The 27332-nt window shown below is 58.4% G+C and overlaps 2 protein-coding genes across 2 annotated transcripts in view; one reads left to right on the top strand and one right to left on the bottom strand.

Annotated features, from left to right (window-relative positions):
• TMEM104 (transmembrane protein 104) overlaps positions 1 to 10628 on the top strand; it is a 45768-nt gene extending 35140 nt beyond the window's left edge. Inside the window, exon 9 of the mRNA XM_013961719.2 lies at positions 6420 to 10628. Within this exon, the coding sequence (XP_013817173.2) occupies positions 6420 to 7180 (761 nt within the window). The 3' untranslated portion in view covers positions 7181 to 10628. The remainder of the gene's footprint in view (positions 1 to 6419) is intronic.
• Positions 10629 to 14483: 3855 nt separating this feature from the next.
• GRIN2C (glutamate ionotropic receptor NMDA type subunit 2C) lies at positions 14484 to 26661 on the bottom strand. The gene is made up of 12 exons (XM_067308112.1): positions 26254 to 26661; positions 23956 to 24548; positions 23460 to 23574; positions 22325 to 22536; positions 21619 to 21793; positions 20614 to 20767; positions 19375 to 19500; positions 19059 to 19288; positions 18539 to 18699; positions 17651 to 17838; positions 16786 to 17018; positions 14484 to 16200 (listed from the first exon to the last, which is right to left on the bottom strand). The coding sequence occupies exons 1-12, from the start codon at positions 26659 to 26661 to the stop codon at positions 14872 to 14874; spliced, it is 3924 nt and encodes a 1307-aa protein (XP_067164213.1). The 3' UTR covers positions 14484 to 14871.
• Between the last annotated feature and the right edge of the window lie 671 nt (positions 26662 to 27332).

The following is a 27332-nucleotide window of genomic DNA, read 5'->3' as shown; positions in this document are numbered from 1 at the left end:
TAGCTGATAACTTTTTTCTGGGAAGTCATTTCTCTCCTCTTCTCTTTCTGACGTCTCTGTCAAGAGAATTGCTGTCTTCTGTGAACAGATCCATCTTGCTTCCCCATAGTCTCTGCACTCATAAATCCTTCATCTTCCCAGAGACAGTGCTTTAGGCTCAGTCATTGCCTAGTCTGATCCTTAACTACTCCAGTTTCCACATCTGATGGGGCAAATCTGGTTTTCATGTTACCCCTTTACCATCATTTCATGCAGAAACCTCCTCTGAAACCTGGAACAATTTATCAGTTGCTGCTCCAGAGTTTAGAGAGCTAGAAGTCATAAGCAAGTGATAGGATACAGGTTCTGGAGGAGAAACTGGGTAACTGAGTTTTAAATTTAAGAATCAGTGTCTTCATTTCAGATACTTTGTTCTGCCAGCATAGTGAACTCCAACCGTGCTTTAGGACTTCAAATACGACAGCATCCATAATACCTGGCAACTCCAGAGAGCTGCACTGGGCTCTTAAACTTGCTCAGAGAACTCATGGAAGGCAACTGGCTCTGAGGTGGGGGAATAGCAGCCTGGAAAGACATTGATCATAGTGATAGGCAAACCAAGTGATAGCTAGGGATACAGAAGGCGAAATTGTCTTGACATGACACTGTTCTGTTCAGTACGTGCAGAGGAGACAGTCTTGCTTTTATGTCTTCTCTCTTGAAAGAGCTGCCTAATGATAAACTGGAGGAGGTCCATTCTTCTGTTTAAGCATGGTCTGGTGGGATTTGGCTTGGTGAGGGTTCAAGACCAAGGTTAAGATGGGGAGAAAGCTTCATCCTTTAAGTCCTTCAGAAGAGAATGGGCCCAGGAAGCTCATGAAGACTTCTTCCTCTCTGAATCCATCATGCAACCTAATGTATGAAAAGGGAAGCAAGCGGCATGCGTTATGAAAGGGTGATTCATTATCATTATCTCCTGGCATATTGATTCTCCACTTTGACAAGAAAGCTCTGTCACACCATCAGCCAACGTTGAGGGATGGCCCTGCTGCAAATGTGTCAGCAATGTAATGCAGTGCCTGCTTAAACAAATGGCTCCAAGTGGGGGTAGGGGAGCAGTGAGGCATGGGTTGCTCTGCTGATGGCAAGGTGGTGTGGATTGCTGGGAGGGATGACAGACAGGTTCGGTGATGTTGTTGGGCTTTCCTCTTGGAAGGAGGAAGGAGAGAAGGGGCAGAGTTAGAAAGGATGTGACTCGAGCTGTGGGTGAATGGGTGTACAAGATATTTCCTCCCCATCTCTACCTTTCTGATTCTTAACAGACAGGTAGCTGTAATGTAACCTTTGTTCTGATTTTTTTCAGTAGTTTTTTTTTTTTCTGCTCTTCTCTGGCTTGTAGCTGTCTGCCTCTGTGCTTTCCAGAGCCAGTAAAACCATCCTAGTTTTAACTGGAACCAGTGCTTTGAAGGTGGGAGTTTATTGTTGAACTTGGGGAGCTGTATCTGCTTTTGGCTCTCCTTCCTGGGATCACAGAGAGGTTATCTAAAGTCATAATTCTGCAGAACCTCACTTCTGAGATCACATCCTCTTGCCAGGCCAGCTTTTTCTGAATTGTGTAACAGCACGTGTCTCTCCTCTCTTTTCCCAGCATGGCTCAGTTTAGTGTCTTCCCATTATTTTCTACATGCCAAGAGAGAGACAGAAGGGGGCCACCAGGTGCTATGGTGCTTGCAAGCATAGCATAGTGTCTTGCTGGAGGCACACAGGGAAGAGTTAAGCCAGGACCTCATTCTCAACATCAGCTATCAGCTCCTCTTCTTCCAGGAACCTCCTATGATCAGAGGAAAAAAAAATGTTTCAGCCTAGGACTTTTTATTTTCCCCCTTCTCTCCTGCAACAGCCTTTTTGCAGAGAAATAAAGCACAAGCATGAGACAGCATTTATCATTTGCAAAGGTATTTGCTCTGATGCTGCAAAACAGTACTTAAACTCAGAATGGCTAAATTATCTTCACTATTATCTTCACTGCTTCTCTGTACAGGTCTATTATGTTTCTATCAAAGCTCACAAAAATGTACTTTTTAATATCCCCAGACTCCCATAGTTTCCGAGGATTCTGATATTTGGATGTGTGCTCATCCATATTCATCCTTTTTCCATCTGCAAGAAACATAGCAGAGCTGTCTGTCTCTGAATCAACATCTCTTGAGTCAAGCAGGACAGGAGGCAGTAACTGTCTGCAAGGTCCACTTTGTCCAAGAGAAAGAGCTGGTGTGTCTTTCTCCAAGAGTGAGGGGAGGTGTCTGTAGGGAGAGGCAACTGAACAGGGGTGATGAGAGTGCATTACAACTCTTTCTTTATGGCATACCCCCCTCTTTTTATTCCTCAGGCCCATTTACATTCTTCAGTAAAAAGGATACTCAAATCTCTAGAGACCAGGAGATGAGATGGGTGAAGTGTTCTCTGTGCCTTGTTGACTGAAAAGCCTGTTCAGTGGTGTGTTGGGTTGGAATGGGTCTAACGCTGTTGTGGGTGTCTGAAGTTCTTTCATTCCTGAAGCATGTTGCTCAGATCCTCTGTCCTGTTTGTTCAGGAAAAGATCAGGGCTTTTTTACCAACCCATGTCCTTCTGGTGAAGGAGCACTGAAGGAGCAGTTGATGTGGCAACCGTAGGTGACTTGAGATGGTACATTGAGGCTCTGCCTTCAGCCTGCTATCCCAGGTAGAGGAAGATGTGAGCAGGGTCTTTGTGTGTGCCTGCAGGATCCTGTGCTGCCTTGTCTGCTCAAAGCTGCCTGTCAGTCACAGTCTGTCATCTTCTTTTCATCTTGATTTATCATTCAGCATAACTAGGTTTCAGAGTTTCATTTCAGCCTTGCCTTCTCCCAGGGACAGGGAAATAAATCTAGGATGCAAATGTTTTAACTCTCTGATTCTAGGAGCAGGGCAAGAGAAACTTCCACCCCAGGGAGTGAGAGAAAACAGCTGTCAGGGCAGGGTTGCTGTTGTGATCTCTGGGGTTGGAATTGGGCAGGGGAGGTTTCCAGTTTACCATCTCTCTCGGAGAAAGTACATCCACAGAACACTAGTGCTAGGGCAGGGGGAACGCTTGATCACAGCACCTCCTCTAGAGCTGGGAACTTCTGGGAGAGTTATTGGCTTATCCCACATACATGGGTCTCAGGGTGGGAGGAGAAAGGAAAAAAAAAACAAAAAACCCCAGGAGTGATGTTTTGATCTTGTTTGTACCATTTCTTGTCTAGGGTAAAGCTCCAAATATAGCTGAGCAAAGTCAGCTTTGTGCCTTGGCCCAGTGGGATCTGAGATGTCTAAGGAGATTCTCTTTAGGAATCCACTTCAGTCCATGGAAATAAGTAGGAAGCAACTTTCTGTGGCACTGATAGCTCGAACAAGCTATCTGAGATTCTAGACTTCCTAACTACCAAAGCACGGTTGTCTCCAGCCCCAGGATTCCCTGGGTCTCGCCAAGAATGATAGGATGACTACCAGATACCTTGGAGTAGGCCTCCTTTCTCAAAATAGCATGTGTGACTGGGGAGGGAGGGCTGTGTTATGTATAGATGAGCCCTGGCTTGAGTGAAGAGTCCAAGGGGGATTGATTTAAATCTAGATGCTAGAAGGTGCTAAGGGACAGAAGCAAAGACCAGAAGAGTGTGATTTCTTTAATCTAACAAAATGAGGGTACTGTTGCACCAGGGCAGGGAAGGAGCTATTTATTCTAAGGAACAGCATGGTGTTCCAAAGGCTGGTGTAACATTTCAAACCTTGATTCCAAGTGCTTAGTAAGGCATCACACCTTGCCTTCTTGAAAACAGTATGAGTTTAGATCTTAGTCTTGGATTATCACTTCTCAAACTTTTAGAAGGTTTAATTTCTGAAAGAAGCATTTAAGAAAAAACAAAAGTTATCTGAATTCTAGTTTCTTAAGCCTTTAGGCTTCTGTCTGACATTTAGGAAATCCACTGGAAACCTGATCCTTCAGGACTCCCTACCAGAAAAGCACATGCTGGGGCAGAGAAGAGCCTTTGGATCTCTGACTGAAGATGGGTTACAAGCTTGGAGGTTTCCCTGAAGTCCAGCTGGTCCTGTTAGTGTCAGTGTGGAAAGCGGGGTTTTGAGTGAATGGTGAGAGAGTTGAGAGATAGAAATAGGATAGAAACTCTTTACTCTGGGCTAAGCATAGCTGGTAGAGATTCACTGTCTTGTGTGCAGGGGAAGAGGAGCAAGGCTTTTGCAGTCAAATCTATTCAAGATGCAGGAATGGTTTGGTTTTGGGCTTCAGAGGTTGACCACTTCCCCAAGCGAGAGGGAAAGGAATGACCTCAGTGTATTTCCAAAGTTGCCTAACCTGGTTTGTCTTGGTCTTCAGGGTGCCTTCTCTTTCTTGTAGCATGTGCAACCCCAGGGAGTGTACCCGATGCCTTGTCACCTGGAACACATCTCTTTAAGGTTATCTTGCTCTACCTGATGTGGCTGGCAAACATCTCTCCTCTGGAGAGCAATGGGGAAGCGTGGGAAGACACAGTAACCGTGCTTTTGTTCACAGTGCATCTCACTTACTAGCTTGAGTGAAGGCAAGGGGAATTGTGCACACCCAGAGCAATGAGCTGTTGCTTTTCCTAGCCCTCTGTGACTGGTCCTGGGGAGATCTATAGTGCCCAGCACTCCCAAAGTAGCTCAGCTATTGTGGTGCCTTGAAGTAATAGATCTGCTGTCATCTCTCCAGTCTGGTGTCTGCTTGTGGAGAACTGTTAGACTTTCCCTGCCACTGGGAAACAGTTGGAAGCTGAGAGGTTTCCTGAGGCAGTAAGAGGTGAAATGCAGAGTGTGGATACATAAGTGCTTGGCATGAAACCAGTGTTTGCAACATGAGGATAAGAAGAAGGATTGCTGTGAGAGGAGAGAGAGGGGAAACTGTTTGGGAAACTGCTGGGGGGGGGGTGTGAGAGATGATGATGCTTCAGCTAAGGTTAATCTGGTCTCTCTGGGGACAGCAGAGACAGCGTCTGCTAACTGGTCTGTAACTATCACTTCTCTAGGCCCGTCCCTGGCAAGGCTTTCCATCTCCGGCTGCCGGTTTCCAGCAGAGCAAGCGAGTATCTTTGCTCCGCAGTGAGCCTTGCCCTGCTTGCAGTGCCAGTGGTCTGCCTGCTATGGGCTTGGCCATGGGGATGTGCGCTGCTCTACTTTCTCTGCTGTTTAATTTATGACATTCAAAGTTATCCATAATAGTAGTGTCAGCACTTTGTTATTTTTTTCAATACCTGGTAATTCATGGCTGTGCTTTGATGCCTCAAACCAGTGCAGGAGACAGCTCTGTGCAAGCCACAGTGACCCATCCATTGCCAGCATCAGACTGTAAATTTTGCTGCTTGCTGCCCAGCCAGGCAGGCTTTTTCCCCTGTTCCTTGTTAACTCCAGCAGCTGATGATCGTCTTTCCCAGGTTGATGTGATTTCTGTGATGCCAGAATTAGGTTTCTGCTGTTTGTGCCATGCTAGGAATAACAGTCTCACAATAACTGCTTCTGGCTCAGATTTCCACCAGCAGAGTAAATAAAGGTATTAGCCCAATCTTTCCGTTTCCTTTTTGTCCATAGCAAGTAGCTTTTTGTGACAAGCTGATAAAATGTTATTAGGCTTTTCCCTGACATAAGTAAAGGGTAGACAAGCAGACTTCATGCCTAGAAGTGATGAATTTTAATAGCAGCCTTTCAGTGCTGTTTTAGTCCCTTCCAGACTGGTTTCTCCACCTGGGATTAACTACAGACAGCCTGTTCTTCCTACCCAGGAAATGGCTGGCTAGTTCTTGTTCTATCGTGCTTGACAGGTCACAGGGACAGGAAAGCTCTATAGTAGCTGTTCGCATGCATCTGCCTGTATACATAGGTGAGGTCTTGAAAATATTAGTCCGGCCACAAACCATGCAAGAATGTTGCTGGGTTTGACTCTGCAGCCAGGTTTGATCTTTTCCTCCTTTAGAGGTCAAGGCTCAAACCTCTCCGTAAGTCATTTCTAGACGGTGACAATTAGCCAATGTGCATGGCAGAAGCCTACATGGCCTGAGACCCTTGGGGAAGAGGGTGATGAGTTCGGACAGCAGTGTTAGTGTTACGTTTCTGAAGGGCCTAGAGCAATCATTTCCTAAAGCAGGTGGGAGAGTCCCTGAGGGAGGGAGACTGGAGGGAGATGTCTGCCAAAGACGGTCCTAAGCCTGTTCCCTTATGTGCTGACTAGCAATGAAAGTCGTGATTAATTCCTGTGCATCTTGCCTTTGATGTGCAGCACCACATTCTCCAGAGACAGGGAAATGCTCTTGTGGCACAGTCGGGAGATCTGGTGCCAAGGCTGCCAGTGCCGATGGGAGGAGGGTTGTGGGGAGCATGGACGTGGCTTGACCTGAAACATTCTCTCTCTCCAGCTTTCATCCTCATGATTATTCTGGCCCTCATCCGCATCAGCAGAGGCCAAGCAGAGGGTCACCCGTCCATGGCCCAGCTGTCAGGCATCCACAATCTCTTTGGGGTGTGCATCTACTCCTTCATGTGCCAGCACTCCCTGCCGTCCCTCATCACACCCATCTCCAAGAAGAGGCATGTCAACAAGCTTGTGCTGCTCGATTATATCCTGATCCTGGCTTTCTACAGCCTCCTGTCCTTCACTGCCATTTACTGTTTCCGCAATGACACCCTCATGGACATGTACACGCTCAACTTCACCAACTGTGAAATCATCAACATCGCCTTCATTCGCTACTTCCTGGGCCTCTTCCCAGTCTTCACCATCAGCACCAATTTCCCCATCATTGCTGTGACCCTGCGCAACAACTGGAAGACCCTTTTCCACAGAGAAGGGGGAACCTACCCATGGGTGGTGGATAGGATTGTCTTTCCTGCCATCACGCTGATTCCCCCAGTGCTGGTGGCTTTCTGCACCCACGATCTGGAGTCCTTGGTGGGGATCACAGGAGCCTATGCTGGGAATGGGATCCAGTACCTCATTCCAGCTTTCCTCGCATACTGTAGTCGGAAGGACACTCAGCTGGTCTTCGGCAGTGGTACTGTTAACAAGCACCTGTCCCCTTTCCGGCACACCTTCTGGATTGTGTTCGTGCTCATATGGGGCTTTTCTTGCTTCGTGTTTGTGACTGCAAACATTGTTCTGAGTGAGTCAAAACTCTGATGTGGGCGTAGTGGCGCGCTCCCTCCGGGGCTCCAGAGGAGATTCCAGCACTTCAGCTTTTCTGGGACTGCGGAGGGGGAAGGAGAGGCAGCGTGAAGGGAGGTTTCCAGGCCACTGGTTTGGTGACACAGGTCAGACCTGGACACAGACTTTTTCTCCACTTCCACGTCGGGTGTGGGTGGAGTGGACTCAGCCTTTTTACAGTCCTGGCTCACGGACCCGCTGTGCGAAGGCATGGGGCTGAGCTCTTGGCAGCCTGTACGATTAACCGGTGCCCAGCCCCTTCTGCCTTGAGCTCTGTTCAAGCATCGCTTTCTCTGCCCCTACAGCGGCCCTCCTCTGACGCTGCGGGTTTCAGCACACAGGAGAGCCGACAGCCTTGGCTGCTCACTACGCTGCTCAGCTAAATATCCCTTGCCCCAAAAGCAGGGACCTGCTGCGCACAGAATCCGGCAGGAATTTGGGGGAAATTAACCTCTGTTCTTCAACTGCGACCCCCACAGACACAAAACTCCTGTGCCAGTTAGGGGGGAGAAAATAAATTAGGGTGGGAATAGCCCAAGCCCTCTTTTTTCTTTTTTTAAATATCTGTTACACTTTCTTCTTCCAGAAGCGTTAACCTGTTTTATGCTCTGGGTAAGGAGCACCACAGATTGCCTGGGATCTGGGATCTCTTGCTTAGCAGAACTGGATTTCTTTTTTTTTTCCCCAGCCCTGGAGTTTACATTCACACTTCTCATCCTATTCTCCTTTGCTTTGGCAGCCTTAGCCCTATAGAGCAATGTCCATATGCGTGCAGGGATGTAGCTCCTCACCCTTGGAAAGGAAACCACAGCCTGCATGCAGCTAAGTGACTTCAGTTGGCAGAGCCACTCTCCGTTTCACACAGGGCTGGTGCAACAGGCCAGGCCCCGGCTGCGGTGGTCAGGATTTATGTGGGCTGGGGAGGTGCTAATTACCCAGGCCTGATGCGTGTTAGATCTGTGAGAGCCCTGGCTGTGCACACTGATGCATTTCCAGCCTCCTGTGCTGGGTAATTAGCCTTGAAACAAGGTGGGTGTTAACTCAAGGGAATGGGCTCGTGCCAGCGGGAAAAGGCTGTGCGGTGGTGCGGCTCTGCAGGAGCAGAGCTTGCGCGCTGGGAGAGAGAAAACTGGAACCCTATGAAACTGCTCCTGAGCCCACCCATCCTCTCCTTCTGCGCAGGGTTAAGGTGGGCTTCTTGCTGGTCTCGTTCAGCCTACGTGAGAGTTTGCTGGGCTCCCAGATAATTCTCTGCCTGCTATCTTGGGCAGCTAATGCCTTAGATTATAATCTCTGCTTCTGAGGCTTCTCTTGGTCACTCTAATACCACCCAGTGAGAGACAGCATCAGTTCCAGGGATCTGAGGCCCTTAGGCAAAGATCATATAGGCTTTCCTAGCAGAAGGAAGAACTTTAGAAGTTTTCACCTGAAATATTTTAAGCCTTTCTCCTCCCTCAGCCCTTATTAAAGCGGGTTCAAAGCCAGGTGCATGCCACTGGTGCTATATCCTCTTGCCCTCTGCGCTGCTCTAATATTAAGTGTCACTGCTCACTAAAAGCAAGCTTTGAAGTGCAGCTGCTTTTTAATCAAGCTCTGTTTTCAAGTAGGACTTCCTAGTGCTCCTCCGGGGGGAGTATGCAAGTACCTGGAGCTGTACGAAAACACTACACGGTTTTTAAAGCAAAAGTCCCTTCACCTCTCAGGCCTGAGCACTGTGAACGGGTCCTTGCTGTGCTGCTTGGAGAGGATCCGGGGGGACCTTTTCCCTCATCTCCAGCTCCGTCCTAAACAGGTTTTGGCAGCCCTTGCTAGTGGACTTCAACAGCCCCAAGTGCTACAAGAAAGCTGATGTGGCACCTTGAGTGCCGGATTAGCAAGTCACTTTACGGGTAGCCGGTGCTGGTGTCTCGCTTAGGAAGAGTGACGGTAGCTGTGCAGTTTGGAGGGCAAATTCCCCGGGCAGCGGAGCGGGGAGCCCCTGCGAGGCACGGGGCAGGCGCTTGCAACTGCTCCCTTCTGTCACTTGTTCTCGGGGCTCTTGCGCAGCCTTGGCTGCCAGAAACGGGACAGGTCGCAGATGCCGCGGTGGGGCACGCTGGCCTGTTCCGTCCTGGTGCAGCGGGGAGATGGGCAGAGCCAGAGGGAGGGATTTAATCCTGACGAAAGGAGCCTTCAGAAGGGTGGAAAAATTGCAGGAGGCTGCTCCTCTGTGCAAGTGCGCAGGTGCGGATTTACGGAGGGGGCTGAGGCTGTTTCCCTCGGGCTGCCTGTGCTTTGCAGGGCGCTGGAGTCAGCTCCATCCCTTCAGGCACTGAGCGGAGTTTCTTGCCTTCGCAGAGAGCGGGCTGTCCTCGGTTACTTCCTTCTTCACCTCCGTTCATCCTTTCCCCGCTTAGGGCTGCCCTTCCTTCCCTCTCTCAAACAGTCGGAGAAGGGATCTCGCTTTTCGTACAGCAGCAGCCTTCAAACTCCACCGCTCGCCGTGAGAGCGGAGGGCTGAGACCACCCAGCGCAGCACATCGCCGCGGGGCATGCCACCCCCTGCGCCTTCCCCCCGGTTGCCACCGCGGGGGTGACGGCAGGCTGTGGTGGAGCACCACTGCGCTTGTTCTTTAGTAGGAGCTGCTAAATTCCCCCGGGGCTGGGACATGGCACTGCCGGCTTCACCCCGCCACAACCACCAACCCCCCGACCGCATGCGCCTGCGGGGCTGCCAGCCTCCCCCCGGCCAGCTCCCTTTGATGGACTTGCATTTAGACGTGCCTTCTCTTCCCTGGCCTCGGTGACCGGCTCTGCTCTTTGGCGTGGTGCGTGACAGTGACTTCCAAGGGGCCGTAGGTCTAAGCTGCGAGCCACTTGGCAGCGGGGCTTGGATGCCGCGGTACGGCGAGGGCCGCTTGCCTTGCTCTCGCGCCTCCTGTCCCCAGCATCCGCCATGGTACCTCACCTGGAAGAGCTCTGGTCCCCGAGGAGCGTGAGTGATTTCTTAAATAAATAACCAAGAATTCCCAGACAGCTGCTGTCCTTGCACAGCAGCGAAACAAATCTACCTTAGGAATCGGGGCGTTTAGTGGAAAGAAACTCCGTGGCGGAGAGAACATTTTTCATACAAAACCTGACATAGCAATGCCTTAAAAATTACCGGTGAAAGGGGGACTGGGATGGCTCGGTAGGGCCAGCGCTGCCCTGCGCTGGGCTTGGGGGAAGCAGAGCCGGGGAGTGGGTGACTCCAGCTGCTACCCCGGCTCAGCACGGGGTGGGAGCTGCTCTCCTCTTGCAGATCAGCAATGAGTCTATTTTTATTTGGCTGTTATCAATGCTAACAAATCATTATTACAGATCCTCACATGATGCTTGTCCTGACTGTAATTAGTTTTCCAAAAAAAAAAGGATTAAAACCAAAATAAAATGCACATTATACATCTGTTTTAGTCTGCCGTCTTTCTTCCCCTCCCTTCCTCCTCTCGTAGGTGCAACAAGCAGCTATTCCTGGAGGGGACTCCCGTGACTAATGGGTCCGCAGGCCAAGGAGGAACGGCAAGCGGAGAGGGTAATGGAGACCCTCACCTCTTCCTCTCTATTAGTCTCCTGCAACTCTAGGTGGTATCTGGGAACTCAATTAAAACATCTGTACTTTCTCCTTCTCAATTACATATCCTTACACTTAAAACCAAACAAATTGAATTGCACCACTGCCTCGGGCTGCAAAGGCAGTTTCTGCCAACAAATTTATTATCGCCATAAAGCGCAGCTTGATTTATGGTAAAATATTAAAACACATCTTTACGATGGAAATAAACACTTTCGCTGTGATTCTCTCGAAGGACCTCACAAGCAGTGGCAGATTTGGGGGCTTGGACGGTGAATCCGAAATCAAACTGGCATCGGGGATGGATTCGGTCATTTGCAGCACTTCAAAGAGCAACAGCCGCTGGAGGAAAAATAAAAACCTGGAGCAGGAGAAACAGGTTTAGAAAAGGCTTAAACATCACCAAGGAACAGCGTCGCCCCCGTGTTGTTCGGGGGGGGTTTAGTCATTTGAAGGTGTGCGGAAAGGTGGTGGCTGAACCTCCCGAATCCGTGCGGGGGCAGCTGGGCCCCGAACCGAGGAGCTGTCGTGGTCTTCAGGAAGGGCCCGCGGCAGGGTGAAAATAACACCCGAACTCTTTGTTAAAAGTGGGGGAATGGTGCGTGTCAGGGCAAAAAAAACCCTACCCGTACAGCCGTGGTGACAGGCTCCGAGTTAGCTACCGCAGTTCGGCTCCGTCAGCCCAAAAGCGAGCGGCGCGGAGCCCAGCGCTGCCGGGGAGGGCAGGGGCCCGGCACCCGGAGGAGGCGTGCGGGGTGAGCGGGGCCGAGCCGCCGCCGCTGCTGCGTGCGGTAGGCGGGCTGCAAACAGAGGCGCCGGCAGTGGGGTTTTTTTCCACCCAGGGCACTCGTAAACTGCAGACTGCAGCATCCCACGGTGGCATGGGTGCCAGAACGGGCTGAATTAAAAAGTGATTGATTAGACGCTTTCACCAAAGAGAAATAATATCCCTCAAGGGCTGTTAAGCGCTAAAATACCAAACCGTTGCTCCGCAAAGCCCCTGAGCCCCTGAGCGCTGGCACCAGGACGAATGCGTGGGCAAATCTGTGCCCTGCTCTCGTCTCCCAGGGAGCGAGCGATGCGTCCCGGCGGCACCGAGGGCAAAATCCTGCCCCACGCAGGCGGGATTAGCTGAAACGCTGCCTGCAAACTGCTCAGCACTGCCCCACACCGAGGGTTCGGTGCCAGGCTCGTTTTTTAGCCGGGATTTTTGCTGCGTCTCTCTGCCTCCATCAGCCGCCTTCGCCCGGTGTTTGGCCGCTTTGCCGGGAGGTCGGTCCCGGCCCGCCTGCGTTTCTCAGCCGGGGTTGTCCCACGATGCCGCCGGGGATGGTGGCAGGAGCAGCTCGGCCCCTCTTTTAACCCTGATGGTTCAGCCGTCGTACAGGGGCCGCGCTGAGCCCTTGTGGCTGGATTCGGCTCCCCGCCGGACCCTGGCCGTGGTGCAGCATCCCACTGCCCTCACCCAGGCGCCGGGGCTGCTCCTCTCCCCCCCCCCCCCCCCAGCGCCCCAAATTAACGCCACAGGCACAAGGGAAAGTGGGAAAAAAAAAAAAAAAGCAGCTCGTCCCATTGCAATTAGCATATAAATAAGTTCTGCAAATCACACGGCAACGGCACGGGGCAGGGGGCGGCTGCTGCCCACGCCGGCCGCGGTGCACCTGGGCCACGGTGCCCTGTCGGATGGCGCCCGGTCCCCGCGGCTGTCCCAGCCTCCCGCAGCAGGGTCCTTCGATAAAACATGAGTCACTGGGGACATAACTAATTAATTAAAAATGGGAGTTAGGGATTTTCTTCTTTTCTTTTCTTTCAGCTCCCTTTTGCGCTTACAGCTCCCACCAAACCCCACTCAGGTCTGGCCGGGCCCCACTGAGCCGAGCCGGGGGGTGCTGCGCCAGGGCACCCATGGGTGCTGACTCCTTGGGCTGCAAAGCCACGATCCGGGGAAGCTCCCCAGGGAGCCGCTGGCACCCCGGAGCCACGCGGGACCGGCCCAGCAAGCCTCCCCATGCCTGCAAGTGGCGCCGCCAGGCTTGTTTATCGCCTTTATTTATACATCGTCACCTTCTCCCCTCGCCAAGATGCCTTCGGAGGGGCCGCCAAAGCAATTAAAAGACAATTGCGGTGATAAATAAGTAATGGGAATTAAAGCGTCGGCACTGGAGCGTGATGGCAGCACGGCAGCAAGGCTGTTGGGGGGGGGGGGCGGTTAGTGGGGAAAGAGGCTGGATTTAATCCCGGACTGATGGATAGATGGGCAGATGGATGAACGGAAAGATGGCTAGACAGATGGCTAGACAGAAAGATGGATGGACTAATGGATGGATGGATGGATAGTCAGAGAGGCTTTTTTGTCCCCAGCCATGCGTTTCCAGGCCCTTCCTTACCTCCCCAGGGCTTTGCAGTGATTCCCCCTTGTCCCTGCCTGCCTGGTGCATGGGACCAAACGGGGACGACCCCTGGGGTGGATGGGGGGATGAGTGAGGGACCCCCCCTCCCCCCCCCCGGCCAGGATTAGTGCTGTCGCAGCTCCCAGTTGTGGCCCCCGCCCCCCCCCCCCCCCACCCACCACCACCTACCCAGCATCGCAGCTCCACAGAGCTTTTATGGACTTCACAGGCAGGCTGCAGCTATTTGCTGTAATTGCCCACATAAAAAGGGCCACCGGCAGCTGCCAAACACCCGCTGCCTGCGTGCAGATGCGCACACGCGTGCTCACACATGCAGGCTCATACACGCGTGCATGGCCCCTGCATGTGCAGGCACCCCGTCTGCCCGCCCGCAGCAGCAGCCCAGCACTCTCTGCCTTCCCCAAGAGTTTAACCCCCCCCCCCCCCCGGGCCGGTCCCCATGCACCCCAGTGCTCCCAGCAAGCCAGCCTTGGTCGCCGGTGGGATGCCTGGCTGGCTGGCGAGTGCCGGGGCTCCTGGGGGCCATGCACTCACCCCCTTGCACCTCCCAACTCAGCAGCTGCTCCCAGCATCCCAAAAGGCTGCTTTTAACTGGAAAAAAGGTGCTTTAGATCAGCCCCTTGAAGAGACATTTATGTGTGTGACCAGTGCGAAACCAGCCCTGAAGAGCGACCATGGCTTGGCATCGTGGCAGCTCCCTGAAAAAAGGGCCCAGCCGGTGGCTTTGCACAGCCAAGGAGCTGCAGCACTTGCAGGTGGCTCCCGCGAAGCTGCTCTCTGGCCTGCTCGTGCCCGATTCCCAGGCAGCTTCAGCTCCTGGTGCCCCCGGCGCGGTGTTGCCCACGAATCGCTGCCCTCCCCATCCGCGGGGCCCCAGCGGCACTGGGAGAGGGACGCGTTAGAGGCAAGAGAAGGATTAAACCAGGCTCACAGCTCTCGCCTGCCTTATTGCTCCAGCAGCCTGGGGAGGGGGGAGGATTCCCCCCCCCCCCCTTATCTTTTCCCCTGCGGCACATTTTTACGAGGCTGCTCGGGCGCCGCGGCCATGCCGCAGCGCTGCGCGGAGGGCAGGCAGGGCTCGGACCCGGCCGGCGCATCGCTAGCCCATCAGCTGCCCCTTCTCCGGCCACCTGCAGGAATTATTCGATAGGTTTCAAACGTCCCATTTGGCCGAACCGAGTCGCAGTGACCGAGGGGCTGAGCCCAGGGCAGCCCCGAGCTCGGCGCAGGCGGACGGAAGAACGGTCCCCGCAAAGACTTAAAACGTCTCTTTAATGGCCCGGACATGACATTTTGGAGTCCCTCAGAAAAGGAAACGCGGCGGCAAGGAGTTTGCTGCCCCCCGACCAGCCTTGTCCGTGTGCGGCGGCAGGATCCAGCCGCCAGCCCCTGCGTCCCTGCTCTCGTGCTCTCCGCCGACCTGGCGTATCCGTCGCCCCGCACGTGGATTTTTGGCTTCCCGCTGGTATCCCGCCTTTTGGCATCCCGCTGGCGGCGGCGGGAGCCTCGGATCACCCGCGCTGAAGCCCACGGGGCAGCGCGGGAAAAGGTCACTTCTTCGCTTTTTCCCCACCGGCGCTGGCGCAGAGGAGGGCGCACGGCGGCTCTGGCGGGGCGCGAGGCGGGCAGCCGCCGGCGGGACCCCCGATGCCCCCGATCCCGCGCCCTCACACCTCCGACTCGAGGCTGGAGACCCGCCGCCAGGAGCGGCCGCTGTAGCCCCCCGCCGCCCCGCGGGCCCCCGCCGGCGGCTCCCTCTGCTCCGTCCCCGCCGCCCGCGGGAAGGCCGGCGCCGCTCGGCTCCCGCAGTCCCGGTAGCCGCTGTCTGGGCGCCTGGCGCTCCGGCCCGGCGGGGACCCGCGGCAGAGGCGTCCCACGTAGAGGGGCAGGGTGCCGTTGGCGCGGCCGTGCGAGTAGCGGGGGCCGCCGGCGTGGTGCCGGCACACTTCCCCGTACGAGGGCAGCCGGGCCCCCGGCGAGCGCGGCGGCACCAGGCCCTCGGCCGGGGGGCTGCAGCCGGCGGCGCCCGCGGGGAAGAGGTCGGGCACGTCGGTGCGGGTGGGCGAGCTGCCGCCGCAGTGCCACGGCCCCGGCCCACGCCGCCTCTCGCCCCGCTCCCGGGACGCGCGGGACGAGGCGGCGCGCCGGCTCAGCCGCTCCTGCTCCGCCGCCGTGCCGGCCCCCGGCCCCGAGGCTCTGCAAGTCCTCTCGGCTCCGGGGAAGGAGCCGTGGGCGCACGAGGGCGGCCCGAAAGGGCTTCCCACCACCTCCTTCGCGGAAGCGGAGAGCAGCCGGGGCAGCGGCGCCGGGCCGCCGTGTCCGCCGTCCCCGTAGAGCAGCGGGGTGCTGTGCAGCCGGTCGCCCCGCGCCGGCGGCCGCTTGTGCTCCCGGTAGATGTCCGGCAGGGGAAGCTCCCTCGGCGGCGTCAGGGGCGAGAGCGTGGCGCCCACGTGGTTGCCCATCAGCAGCTGGTCTCGGCCATCCCCCTCCGGCGTGGTCTTCACCAGGAGGTGGGGGAAACCGCCCGCCGCGGAGCCCGGCAGCGCTCTGTCCCCCGAACAGCCGCCCCGAAACTTCAGCGGGTGAAGGACGTGGGGCTGCTCGTTGGCCCCTCGCCACTTCTCGTCCCCGGGCAGCCTGGAGTCCACCAGGACGGGCTGGGGCAGGCCCGCAGGAGCGCCCTTGGGTGCGTAGACCCGGCCGAACCTCTCCGGTGGGGCGGGGGGCCGGTGGGCGCCCGTGCTGTTCTGCACCACGAGCTGGGGTGTCCTCAGCGAGAAGGTGGTCTGGAGGCGCTCGCTGCGGCTGCTCCAGTCCTCGATGGTGCGCGTGGCGGTCTCCAGCGAGCCGCCCACGCTGGCCGTCGACACCATGTCCTTGGCGGCCTGTAGCATCTTCAGCACGTTGGCTTGGGCCGAGCCGGCCGTGACGTCAGGGGTGGGCACCCGCACGGGGCTCGCCAGGGTCTGGACCCCGTTGAAGCAGCTGTAAATGCCCTGCGGAGAGAGGGGAACCCCCCCGGCCCCATCAGCGGAGCAGCTGGAGCTCCATGTCCCACATCCACCAGTCCGGCCCGTCCTGCATGCAGTCTGCCAATGCCTCTACACCAGCAGCTGGTTTGGGTGGATCAAGAAGAGCTGGCATGAGATGACACGGCTCAGGCCAAGATCTCCGGCTATTAGGAAAGCCAAGCCGAGATCTTCACATGTGCCCCATCCTCCGTCTTAGCCCCTTTCCATGCTGGGGACCCCACAAGCACCCGCTCCACTGCCCGGCCAGAGAAACCCCCACATCCCCGCTCCCACCTCCACCATGGAGCAGCTCCCATCCCACTGCCATTCCCCCATTCTGCAGACCAGGCTCCTCACATGAGCGAAGGGAGACCAAAGCCCTGTCCCAGTGCCCGCTCACCGACATCCCCAGCGACACCTTTCCCCAACCGACAATGCATTTCAACACGAGCATTTCCACCAGCAAGCCCCACGCAGGTCCAAGGGGCATCAGCAAAGCTCTGCCCACCTCCACGGCCCTGCAGGAGGAAATTTGGGCACTCTGAGAGCCCCCAGTGGCCACGTGCTCACCCTGCTGATGGCCAGGAGGAAGTCGAGCTTGTGGGACTTGGGGACGGAGTGCCGCAGCTTCCAGTAGACGAGGTGCTCCCAGGCGAAGACCAGCAGGCTCAGCCCCATGGCCACCAGCAGCATGTAGAAAACCCCAGCCATGTTGTCGATGTCGAGCTTGCTGCTCATCACCTCGTTCTTCTCATTCTGGCAGATGCCCGACAGCCAAACCGTCTCCAGCTTCTGTGTTTCACCTGGGACCACACATACAGAGGCATGGGGTGAAAAAGTCCCACTCAGGCCGTGTCTCCTCAAGCACAGCTCCTACCCATCACCGTCACTGGAGGAAGAGGACAAAATCACCCCCTGGAGCTGGTATCAGCTCTGCCCTCGCCATCGCCTGTGGCCTGAGCATCCCGCGAGATGCTCATGCTTCTCCCAGGCCCTCTCCCTTCTCTTTTCTCCCCTTCGCCCCTCCATCTTCCTCCTCCCTCGTGCTGGCTGGCCACACTCCCTGTCCTGTGATGTTCCTTCTCCTTCCCCGGCTCCCTGGCCCTCATATGTTTTGTGCATGGCAGTCTCCAAGCTGATGGCAGGGTCTGAGCCCCTCTGAGGGCGCCAGGGACCAAAACAGCCCATGCCAAGGGCGGGCAGATGGCAAAGCCTCCTCCTCTGCTGTCCCTGGGTTAATTCGCTGTGCCAGGATGGGTTTCCATGGGCCAGAAGACCCTCATGTTGTCCTTTACAAGACTGAAACAAATAAACACTTTAAAATAAAACCAGCAGCTTCTCTCTGCCAGCAGGAGCGCTGGGGAGGGGACGAGCAAGGAGCGCGTCAGAAGAGGCTAACGAGGAGCTGGTGGGGCTCGGCTCGGCGCGCACCCACCGTCTCCCAGGAACTGCAGCAGGGCCAGGTCGATGGCCCGCTTCCAGCGCGAGTCCTTCTGCAGGGCGATGCCGTAGCCCGTGGTGGCGAAGACCTTCCCGCTGCCGATGGTCACCAGCTTGCAGCCCTCGTCCTTGCCCGCCATGTAGTTGAGCACCGCCGCGTCGTAGATGAAGGCGTCCAGCTTCCTGCGGCGCCCGGAGAGGGCAGGGTGAGGAAGGGGCTGGCATCGTGAGCAGCCCCTGGGGGGGGGGCTGTAGCTCCATTGGGGGCCATAGCCCATCTGGGGGGCTGCATCCCATTTGGGGGGGCAGATGAAGCTGTACCCCATCTGGGGGGCTGCATCCCATTTGGGGGGCCAGATGAAGCTGTATCCCATCTGGGGGGGGGCCGCATCCCATTTGGGGGGGCAGATGAAGCTGTACCCCATCTGGGGGGCTGCATCCCATTTGGGGGGCCAGGTGAAGCTGTATCCCATCTGGGGGGGGGCTGCATCCCGTTTGGGGGGCCATGACCTATCTGGGGGGGGGCATACAGAGCTGTGCCCCCTCTGGGAGAGCTGTACCGCATTTGGGTGCACCCCACCCCATCTAAAGTGAGCCATAGCTCGCCTGTGGGAGCCATAGAGAGCCATACCTCATTTGGGGGGGGGTATCCCATTTGGGGGAGCCATACCCCATGTGGGGGGGGCTGTACAAAGGCACACACCGTTTGAGGGAGCCGTACCCCATTTGGTGGAGATGTTCCCCATTTGGGGGAGCTGTGCCCATCTCGGGCAGCCGTACAAAGCCATACCTCGTACGGGGGGGGGGGGGGGGGGGGGCCTGGGAGCTGCGCCCCGTTTGGGATAGCCTTACCCCATGGCTGGAGGGGGGGGGGAAGCCGTACCCCATTTTGAGGCTGGTGAGCGCGTCCTCCACCGAGCGCTGGTTGTACTTCACCATGTGCGTGTGCATGTCGGGGTAGTTGCTGCGGATGTTCCTCTCGGTGCTGCCGTTGGGGACGGTGCCGAAGCGGAAGGGGGGGTACTGCTCCTGCGGCCGCTGGAACTGCGGGGGGGGGGCCCGGGCAGCGGCGTCACGCGGGGCCCGGCGCCGCCCCCGCGCCCCTCGCCGTGTCCCTCCGGCTGCCTGTCCGTGCACGGCCAGGCTGGGCACAACGTCCCCCCCCGGGGAGCTCCCACCCCCATAACCTTTTTGAGGGAGAACAGTCTAATCTGCAAGGTGTGCCACGGCCTGGCACCCAAACACCCTTCTGCATCCCCACTTGTGCCCACAAGCGAAGCTCCTTGGGCTCCTTCCTGCCCTTGTCCCTCATGGATGGGGAAACTGAGGCACGGGGCACAACGAAGGCTTCTGGCACAGCAGCGCTGGAGCCGGAGCGCCGCCGCGTCCCGCGCGCCCCGCACCTTCCTGTCGCTCAGCCCCGACACCGTGTCGATGTACTGCTCCTGGATCATGAAGGCGGCCAGGTTGGCCGTGTAGCTGGCGAGGAAGATGACGGCGAAGAAGGCCCAGACGAGCACCATGATCTTGCTGGTGGTGCCCTTGGGGTTCTCGATGGGCACCGAGTTGTTGAAGACCAGGGCCCAGAGCAGCCACACGGACTTGCCGATGGTGAAGGAGGGACCGCCGGGCCCTGGCGGGGAGAGGGGACGGGAGCGGGGAGCCGTCAGCCCGGCCGGGGGGGCCCCGCGCCCGCCGCCCCCCCCCCCCCCCACTCACTTTTGCCGCTGCTCAGGTTCTGGTTGTAGCCCACGGGGCTGAAATACTCGAAGACGAAGACGGTGACGGCGACGACCGTGAGGCACATCACGAACATCATCACCCACACGGCCGGGCTGTAGGGCTCTGCAAGGCATCGGGGAGCCGCTGGGACCCCCATCCCCATCCGCACCCCCCCCCCCACGGCCGCCGCCCCCGCGACGAAACCCAGGCGGGTTTCTTTCTTTGCAAAATTATTCAGCCAATAATCCCAGGCAATAAGTCTGCTCCGGAGGAATTACAGCCTTGCCGCAGGGATATTATTAAGAGGAAGCGAGGCAAAATGTACTTATGAAATCGAAATTACTCGGCAGCCAAGCCGGGCTCCCACGGGAGGGGGGGCCGGCTCCAGCCGGGAACGTGACCCCAGGTATTTCTGGGGCGGTGGAGCCGCGGCTGGGATAAGCCCCGGCTGGCAGAGCCGTTGTTTGGAGCTGGTGAGGACGGGGCAGAGGCGAGACACCGAGTGGGAGCTGCGGGGTGGCACTGCGGGCGCAGGGGGCTCCGGTGTCCGGGGCAGCCTGAGGGACGGGATTAATCCAGGCCCTCTGGACGCAACGGCCGACACGCTTCTCAGACGCGTCTCGACGCAAGAGCCCAGCTCCACGTGTGCGAACCCTTGCTCCACCTAAGCTGGGCTCTTGCTGTTTCGCTCTTGCTGGAAAGCCCCAAGAAATCACCTAACTTTCAATTCCAATTTTACGACGACCTTGGCCAACCTCCTTGCCTCCCCAGGCTTTTTGCCCAGTTGTTTTTTAAAACTCCTTCGAACTTTCAGCGCCCGCAGTCTCCTGCACCAGGAAGTTCCCCGGCTCAAACGCAGGATTTGGTGAAGGCTCAGCAAACACAACAGATCCCCTCAAGCAGATTTCAGCGCCAGCAAATCCCCAGCTTCCCTCTAAACCTCCAGTGCCTCCATCCTTCCTCCGCTACGCAAGGGATGGAGAGGAAAAACCACGCCGATCCCAGCCTCAGTTTCCATAATAAAAGGATTACTTACGGCATGGGGAGGAGACAGCCACAAAGCTGCCGGCACAATCTCATTCGCTCGCGATGTACAAACAGGTTTTTTTTTTTTTTTAAATGATGCTATTTCTAACTCACGCTTGCCAAAAGCACGGGAGGAACCCGCATGCACACACGCATGTGCGAGTGCACGCACACGGAGAGGTGCGCGCCGCCCCGGCCCGCTCTGCTCACCGAGGAAGGCGGAGGGCGACACGGTGCCGTTGCTCCTGGCCACCATGACGCTGATGCCCGTCTCCACGAAGGGCACGGAGAAGTCCACGATCTCGGAGCGCTCCTCGTTGATGGTGAGCGACCCGATGGCCATGTCCGCTCGCTTGTAGTACACCTGGGAAGGGGCAGCTCACCCTCAGCGGGGGCGGCTCGGCAGCACCCACAACGTGCCGCCGGCCGCCGGAGGAAGAGGAGGCGGGCTGAAGGCACCCGGAGCAGCATTTCAGGAGCTCCGGGATTTGCAACCCTCCTTTGGGGCAGCACCCTTGGAAACTGCCTGCGCTTGCGGCGTCAGCCTGAGCCTCCCTGCGCCCCTCGGGCAGCAACCCCAGTGCTGGAGGTCCAAGTGAGAAATGGTATTTTGTTGGCTACCGCGGTGGAGCCACGGCCGTGCCTTGCTGCACCGGACCAGGATGAAGGCAGCCCGGGGTCCTGCGCAGACAAGGATGTGCCCAAAGGGCTTCCTGGACCATGCAGGGATCCCATGGAGAAACCGGGGCATGAGCTGGCCCTTAAAACCCCCGCGGGAATGCAGACACACAACGGGCAGGACTGAGGGACCCAGACGACCTTCTCCAGGCATTTCCTCATCTCCCGAGTGCTTCATTTTGCAACCTTAACTTTTTTCTTAATATTGGCTTATTAAGCTAACAGTGAGACAAACACAGCCAGCTGGGGGACGATAAACTTCCAGCTCTCTGACCACCCCATCCGTTCTTCCCTGTTAAGCCTCAACCATAACCCTTGGGATTTACAATTACGCCTCCACTCTTTCTCATGCCGGATTATCCCCTACGCAGGGGCTAGCCAAAAGCAAACAAGAGTCCAAGTGCAGAAACTCTAACCCATTTCAACAGGAAAATCCCAGCCCTGGACCTGCCCCCAAGCAAGGCTGGAGAATGATGCCCTGGGATGCCTTGGGGTGTGGGGGGGTGAATTTTGGGGACGAGCCCTGCCCACCCCTACCTCACCAATCATCCCGTTCCAGACCCCGCGGACGATCTTGCCGTGTTTGCCGTTGGTCACCAGGTAGAGGTCGTAGGAGAACTTGACCGTCTTAGCCAGCTTCTTCAGGATGTCGATGCAGAAGCCCTTGCAGCACAGTTTGGTGTAGGGGTCCGGGGGGCCATCGCCGCTGAAGCTGCGCCAGGAAAAGCGGGTCAGGCCTTCCCCAGGTCCTCCTGGAGGTGCCCTGAGCACCCCAGGGGGTGCACAGCACCCAGAGCTGCCCCATCCCCCCCTTCCCTTGGTGCCTCCAGGGTACCAGCTGCCTGGGAAGCAGGGCCAGAGATGCTGAGCTTCGTCCCTGCTGCTGAACAGTGCACGGGGTTTGGGGGCTTTACCCCAAAATGAGAAAGGAAGAGAAGCCACTGACAAGCTCCCAAAAGCCTCGGGGAAGCGGTGAGCTGAAGTCCCGGAGCGTTGCCCTGGGCAGGGGGCTTCAAGCCACATCACAGCTAAAGCCCCAGACCGCAAGAAAGGAGCGGCTTGAAGCTCGGTTGCAGTGGAGCCTCTCTTAATGAGGACGGCCAGGAACCCGCAAAAACTTCGCCCAGGCTCAGCCAGACAGGGTCGGTCTGCGCCAGCCGCGTCCCTCTTCGCCAGCACGGTTCAGCCCCGCGCGGCGCAGGGGATCCGCCGGGGAGCCCCGTGCCGCCCCGTCCCCGCGCACCTCTGGGAGGAGTTGGTCTGCTTGCGGCAGGGCACGGTGTTGCGCACGCAGACCCCCGTGCTGGGGTCCGTGTTCTCCACGATGACGAAGGGCCTCTCCTCCAGCGTGGCCACCGTCAGGTGCCGGTTGTCGGCCACGGGCTGCAGGAAGGAGCCGTAGCGGGGCCACACCGGGTACTTCATGTGGATGATGCCTCTCTCCCACCTGCCCACCTGCCGAGACCGGGGAGAGCCCCGTCACCGCCTGGCGAGGTGGCGGCGGGTGCTGGGGCACAGGCAGCCGAGGAGTCCCGCCGCGTCCTGCGCTTCGCTCTGCGGGTCTTCGAGGGCTCGCTTCTCCCCGTACACCGTTACGCTGGAGCGCGTGCCCCAGTCGCCACGAGCTGGCTTTCTGCACCGCCGTTACCCACGGGCACATTCGCACTCTGCACCAGCGACCGCCGGGGGGGGGGGGGGGGGGGGTTTCCACCCGGGCCCCAAAAAGCGGGGTTTGTGCCAGCACCGTGAGCAAAAACATGGCCAAGTATCAACTGAAATGCATTTAAAGGGCAAAAAAAAAGCCCCGTGTGGCTTGCTGCTGGTCTAAATGCTTGCTGGTCCCCAAAGGTGGACGTCTGCATTTTGAAATCTTTTGGAACTCCGCAGCCACCAAATCGAGGGGGAAAAGGAAAATCAGTGCTTTGCACAGCTTTGGTGCCCGTCAGAGCCGTGCCAATCCGCTGCCCGGCTGCGGGAGCTGGTGCCACGGCCCAGCCGACCCAGCACACTGCAGGCTGCAAGGTGAGCCGGGGCGTGAAAACTGTGGTGAGGCCCCGCAGCAGCCCACGGTTTCGACGACGGGGCAGGAGCCCACCAGGACCCCTTCCCCATGCCAGGCACCAGCTGGAGCAGGGCATGGAAACTCCATCACGAAGCTGCGGTAGGCAACTGCTGCAGGCAAATACCCGCGGCGCAGGCTGCTCTGTGCACCCAGGCGGGGGGAGTTTGCACGGCCCCAAATTGGTGGGGGCAACACCAAAGCCACCTTCGATATTTGCAATGGGTTTTGCAGGGTGTAACCTGCCCCGGGGCAGGATCGCAGCCCACTGAACCGAGCCCTCCCGCGGCCCAGCCCAGCGGGTCCCGCGGGTCCCTACCATCTCCCAGAGCCGGTGCTGGTTGAGCGAGATCACCACCATGGTGGGCCGCACCAGGTAGCCGCCCTCGTTGAAGGAGAAGTCCCTGTGCTCCCACGTCACGTTGAGGAGGTGCCTGGCGGGGCGACAGCAGCACCGTGAGCCCGCAGCCGCACGGTCCCCGCTGCCACACCGGCCCCACGGCACGTCTCCACCCTCCCCCAGTGCCGGCTGGGGAGCCGCAGCCACCGGTCCCGGAGCTGGCCATGGTGGGACGTGTGGGTGGGAGCAACCAAAGAAAGGGAAAACCCCACCATCACCAGGTCAGCCATGAGCAGCCTGGCACCGTCCCGCTCCCAGCCAGCGCCGTGGCCCTGCCGCCGGCTCCCTCCTCCTCCTCCTCCTCCTCCTCCCCGCTCCTCCTCCCTTGGCCCATTGCAAAGCGAGGACGCTCGCGGCAGCGATGCTCCAGGGTGCCCCACCACCCCGCACGGAGGCTTCGCTCCCCGGGGCTCACCGGTAGAAGCTGCCGTTGGTGGCGGGGCCGGTGGGCGCCCGGCAGTCGCGCCCCACATCTGGGAGGTAGCCATGGGCCCGGAAGAAGCCGGCCGCCCCCATGGCGACGATGGCCACGCCGTCCCGCACCTTCTGGCGCAGGCTCAGCTTCCAGCTCTCCGTCACCACGCTGATGAGGCCCACGGGGAAGGAGGCGGGCGGCCGCTCCATGTTGCCCACCGTCAGGCTGGGCACGATCCACACGTAGCCCGGCCCCACCAGGCCGGCCTGCTCCGCCATCTCGAAGAGGTACTCGGCCTCCTGGCGCGAGCAGTAGACGAGGAGCACCTGGGCGTCGAGCTGCCGCAGGAGCCGCTGCGTCCGCGAGCTGCTCTGCTCCTGGCTCATCTCGAAGGTCAGCACGTCCTGCAGCTCCCAGCCGAAGTAGCTGGCGTCGGTGAAGGAGCGGATGACGTCCAGGAAGATGTTGTAGCCCGGGTACAGGCTGGTGATGACGGCAAAGGAGCTCCAGTCGTACTCCTCCAAGACCTTGAAGATCACCTGGATTTGCTGCTCGATGGAGACGCCCAGCTGAAGGAAAGCCGAGCCGGGCTCCTGCAGGAGAAGACGAGCCCGGTGGGGAGGAGAAGGGCTGAGGGACGGGTTTGGCACCCAGGGCCCTGTGGCCGGGGCTCCTCGCACCCCTGCAAACCTTGAACCCACCACCGAGAGGAGGTCGGGGGGCTGAGAGCTGGTGAGGCCCAAGGGCTGGAGACACCAAAAATGGGACCAGTGCATCCCCACACTTTGCAGCCTCTTCTTGCCCCCATTTCTAGGACTACTTCTCCCTTTGACCAAAATTCATCCAGCACTTTCCAAAGCACACCAATAATTTCCCTTTAAATCACGAGAGTGAGGGGGGCAAATAATAATCTGCCGGGCGAGTAAATCCTGTTCCAGCCTCCGGACCGCGACCTGCTCCCGGAGCCCCTCGGCTGCTCCTTCCCTCCCACCCCACCTCCCCGACCATCTGGCCTCTCATTAGCAAATCTTAATTGATCTGATTCCGTCTTAAATGATTCAGTGAACGGCATTTGCAGAAGGTCGCGAAAAGGCAGCAGCGTTTTGCCGTGCAGACGGCCTCCATCGCCAGCGAAGTGTTTTTCCTACCGAGGCGTTGGTCCACTCGGAGCGGGTGAATCCCTGGGGGATTCACCGCAGGGGAAAGGGGATCGCAGGCGACGCGGGTGAGGAAGAGGAGGGCAGGCCTTCGAACGGGTCCCCCCACCACCGCTGGCGACATCCGCCCTGGAGCAGGCTGCAGAAGAGCCGCCAGCCCGCAGCAAAGCGACGGCTCGCTCACAGCCCCGGGGGCTACGCCTGAGCCCGCGGCACCCGCCGGCACCCGCCGGCGCGACGGGCAGGCTGGGGCGCTCGGGGGCGCTTGCAGGGGCAGGGCTGGCTGCCGGCCGGGCAGCCGGTCCCCTTCCAGCCTCCCCGGTCGGCGTGGGCAGACCTGCAGAGGTGAGATCCAGGGGTGACAGCCCCCAAAAGCTCTGGGAAACCAAAATATTTAAAAAAAACACTAAAACACCCAAACAGTGGAGGCAACAGGCTAGATATTTGCACTCTGCCTAGCCAAAATGCAAACTCCCCGAGCAGAGAGTTGCCGCTGATGCCGGGGAAGGCCGTCAGGAGCAGGACCCCTCCGGGCACCAAAGCTGGGCAAAGCCACAGGAGCAACCGTGGAGGAGATGAGACAAATCCTGCAGGAGGGATTTGTCGCTCGGTGCCCCGGTGCAGCTCTCCCTGCCTGCCCGCCGCCAGTGCGCAGACCCGAGGTGCTTCCCGGTGCACTGATGACGGTGCCAGGGCTGGATCCAGCCCCGGGCTGAGCCCCTGCGGCGCTGGGCTCTGCAGACCCTGAGCTGAGGCTGTGCTGACCGCAGTCCCCCGGCATTACACCCTCCTCCTGGCGCCCCACGGCAGGCAGAGCCATCCCGGCCTTGCCGGCGCTGGGGACAGCCCTGGTCCCACATCTTCCATCGCCAGGGAGGGATGCTGCCATCCCCCAGAGCAGTGGGGCAGGACAGGGATGCGGCTGCCCTGGTCTGTGCAAGGACACAGGAGATGGATGGGAAGGGACAGGGGACCAGAGAAGGTCCCTCCTCAAGGGCACTGAAGCCCCGGTCCCCTGCAATGCGCCCCCATGGCACAGACCAGCAGCCACCCTGATGTCCAGCTCTGCACCCCTTAAATGGCTCCGATACGCCCCATTCCCTCCATCCCCCTGGCAGGAGCCACCAGGGAGAAGCCTCACCTTCGGCGTCAGGACCACAGCAGAGCCCCCGCTGATGCTGATGATGGGGACCTGCGTCTGGGAGGAGATGAAGTCCAGGATCTGGGCCACGGCCTCCGTCCCCACGTTGTCCTCGAAGACGATGCCGTGGATCTTGTGGCTGGCGAGGATGTTGCAGATCTGGGTGAGCAGGGTGCTGGGGTTGGTGTTGTTCACCACGACCGTGATGGGCTGGATCTCCAGGGGCATGTCCAGGAAGCTCTGGGGACTCAGGCGGGAGCGGATGTGCAGCGGGTAGGACGTGCCCCCGAACACCACGGCCACGTTGACCACCGGCTCCTCGGGGCCGGGCAGCAGGATGTCGGTGAAGACGGCCGAGCAGCCCAGCACCATCGACAGTAGCAGGGTGGGCGCCGGCACTCTGCCCATGTCCGCCGCCGCGTCCCTGCGAGGACGGCACAGAGCCCATCGCACCCGCCGCCGCTCCGGCCGCCCAGCTCCGTGCCTCGGCCGCGCGGTCCCCAGCGCCCTCGCACCAGCCTTTTACTCCAGCCCCCAAAACCACTAACCCTTCCCAGCCGGAGCCCCCCAAGGAGCATCCCCGGGAAGGAGGAGCATCCCAGAAGCATCGGGGCCGGTGGGGAAGATGCTCTCGGGAGGGAGACTGCAACAGCTCCCTCGCCCCAGTGCTTCCCCCGAGCCCCTGCCAGCGCTGTGCTGTCAGCCGAAGAGCTGCCTGCCTTCCCTCCTGATTAAGATATATATATTTATATGTCACAGGCTGATGAGCCACCTCTGGTTCCGCTGACTCCCAAATTAAGCACCCAGGGTGACAATGCAATAGATAAAATGTGGCCGGCCCACAGCACAGCTCTCACCGGAGCTTCGTTAATGGAAAAACTCGGTTTTGGCTGGCTGGGGCTGGTGGCCCGTTCACGCTGGCCCGTAGCCACGTCTCCAACAGCCGCTGGTGCCACCGGCCCTGGGCGGGGGGGGCCCCTCCTCCGCGAGCTGCGGCTTGTTCTGGCCGAAGATTGCATTTTTACCCCCTTTGCCTCCGGCTTGCCAAGCCTCCGGTTTTGGGGCAAGGAGAGGCACCG

This window comes from Apteryx mantelli, chromosome 19 (genome assembly GCF_036417845.1).
Source record: "Apteryx mantelli isolate bAptMan1 chromosome 19, bAptMan1.hap1, whole genome shotgun sequence".
NCBI classification, from domain to species: domain Eukaryota; kingdom Metazoa; phylum Chordata; class Aves; order Apterygiformes; family Apterygidae; genus Apteryx; species Apteryx mantelli.
This window is presented reverse-complemented; position numbering and strand designations above follow the sequence as displayed.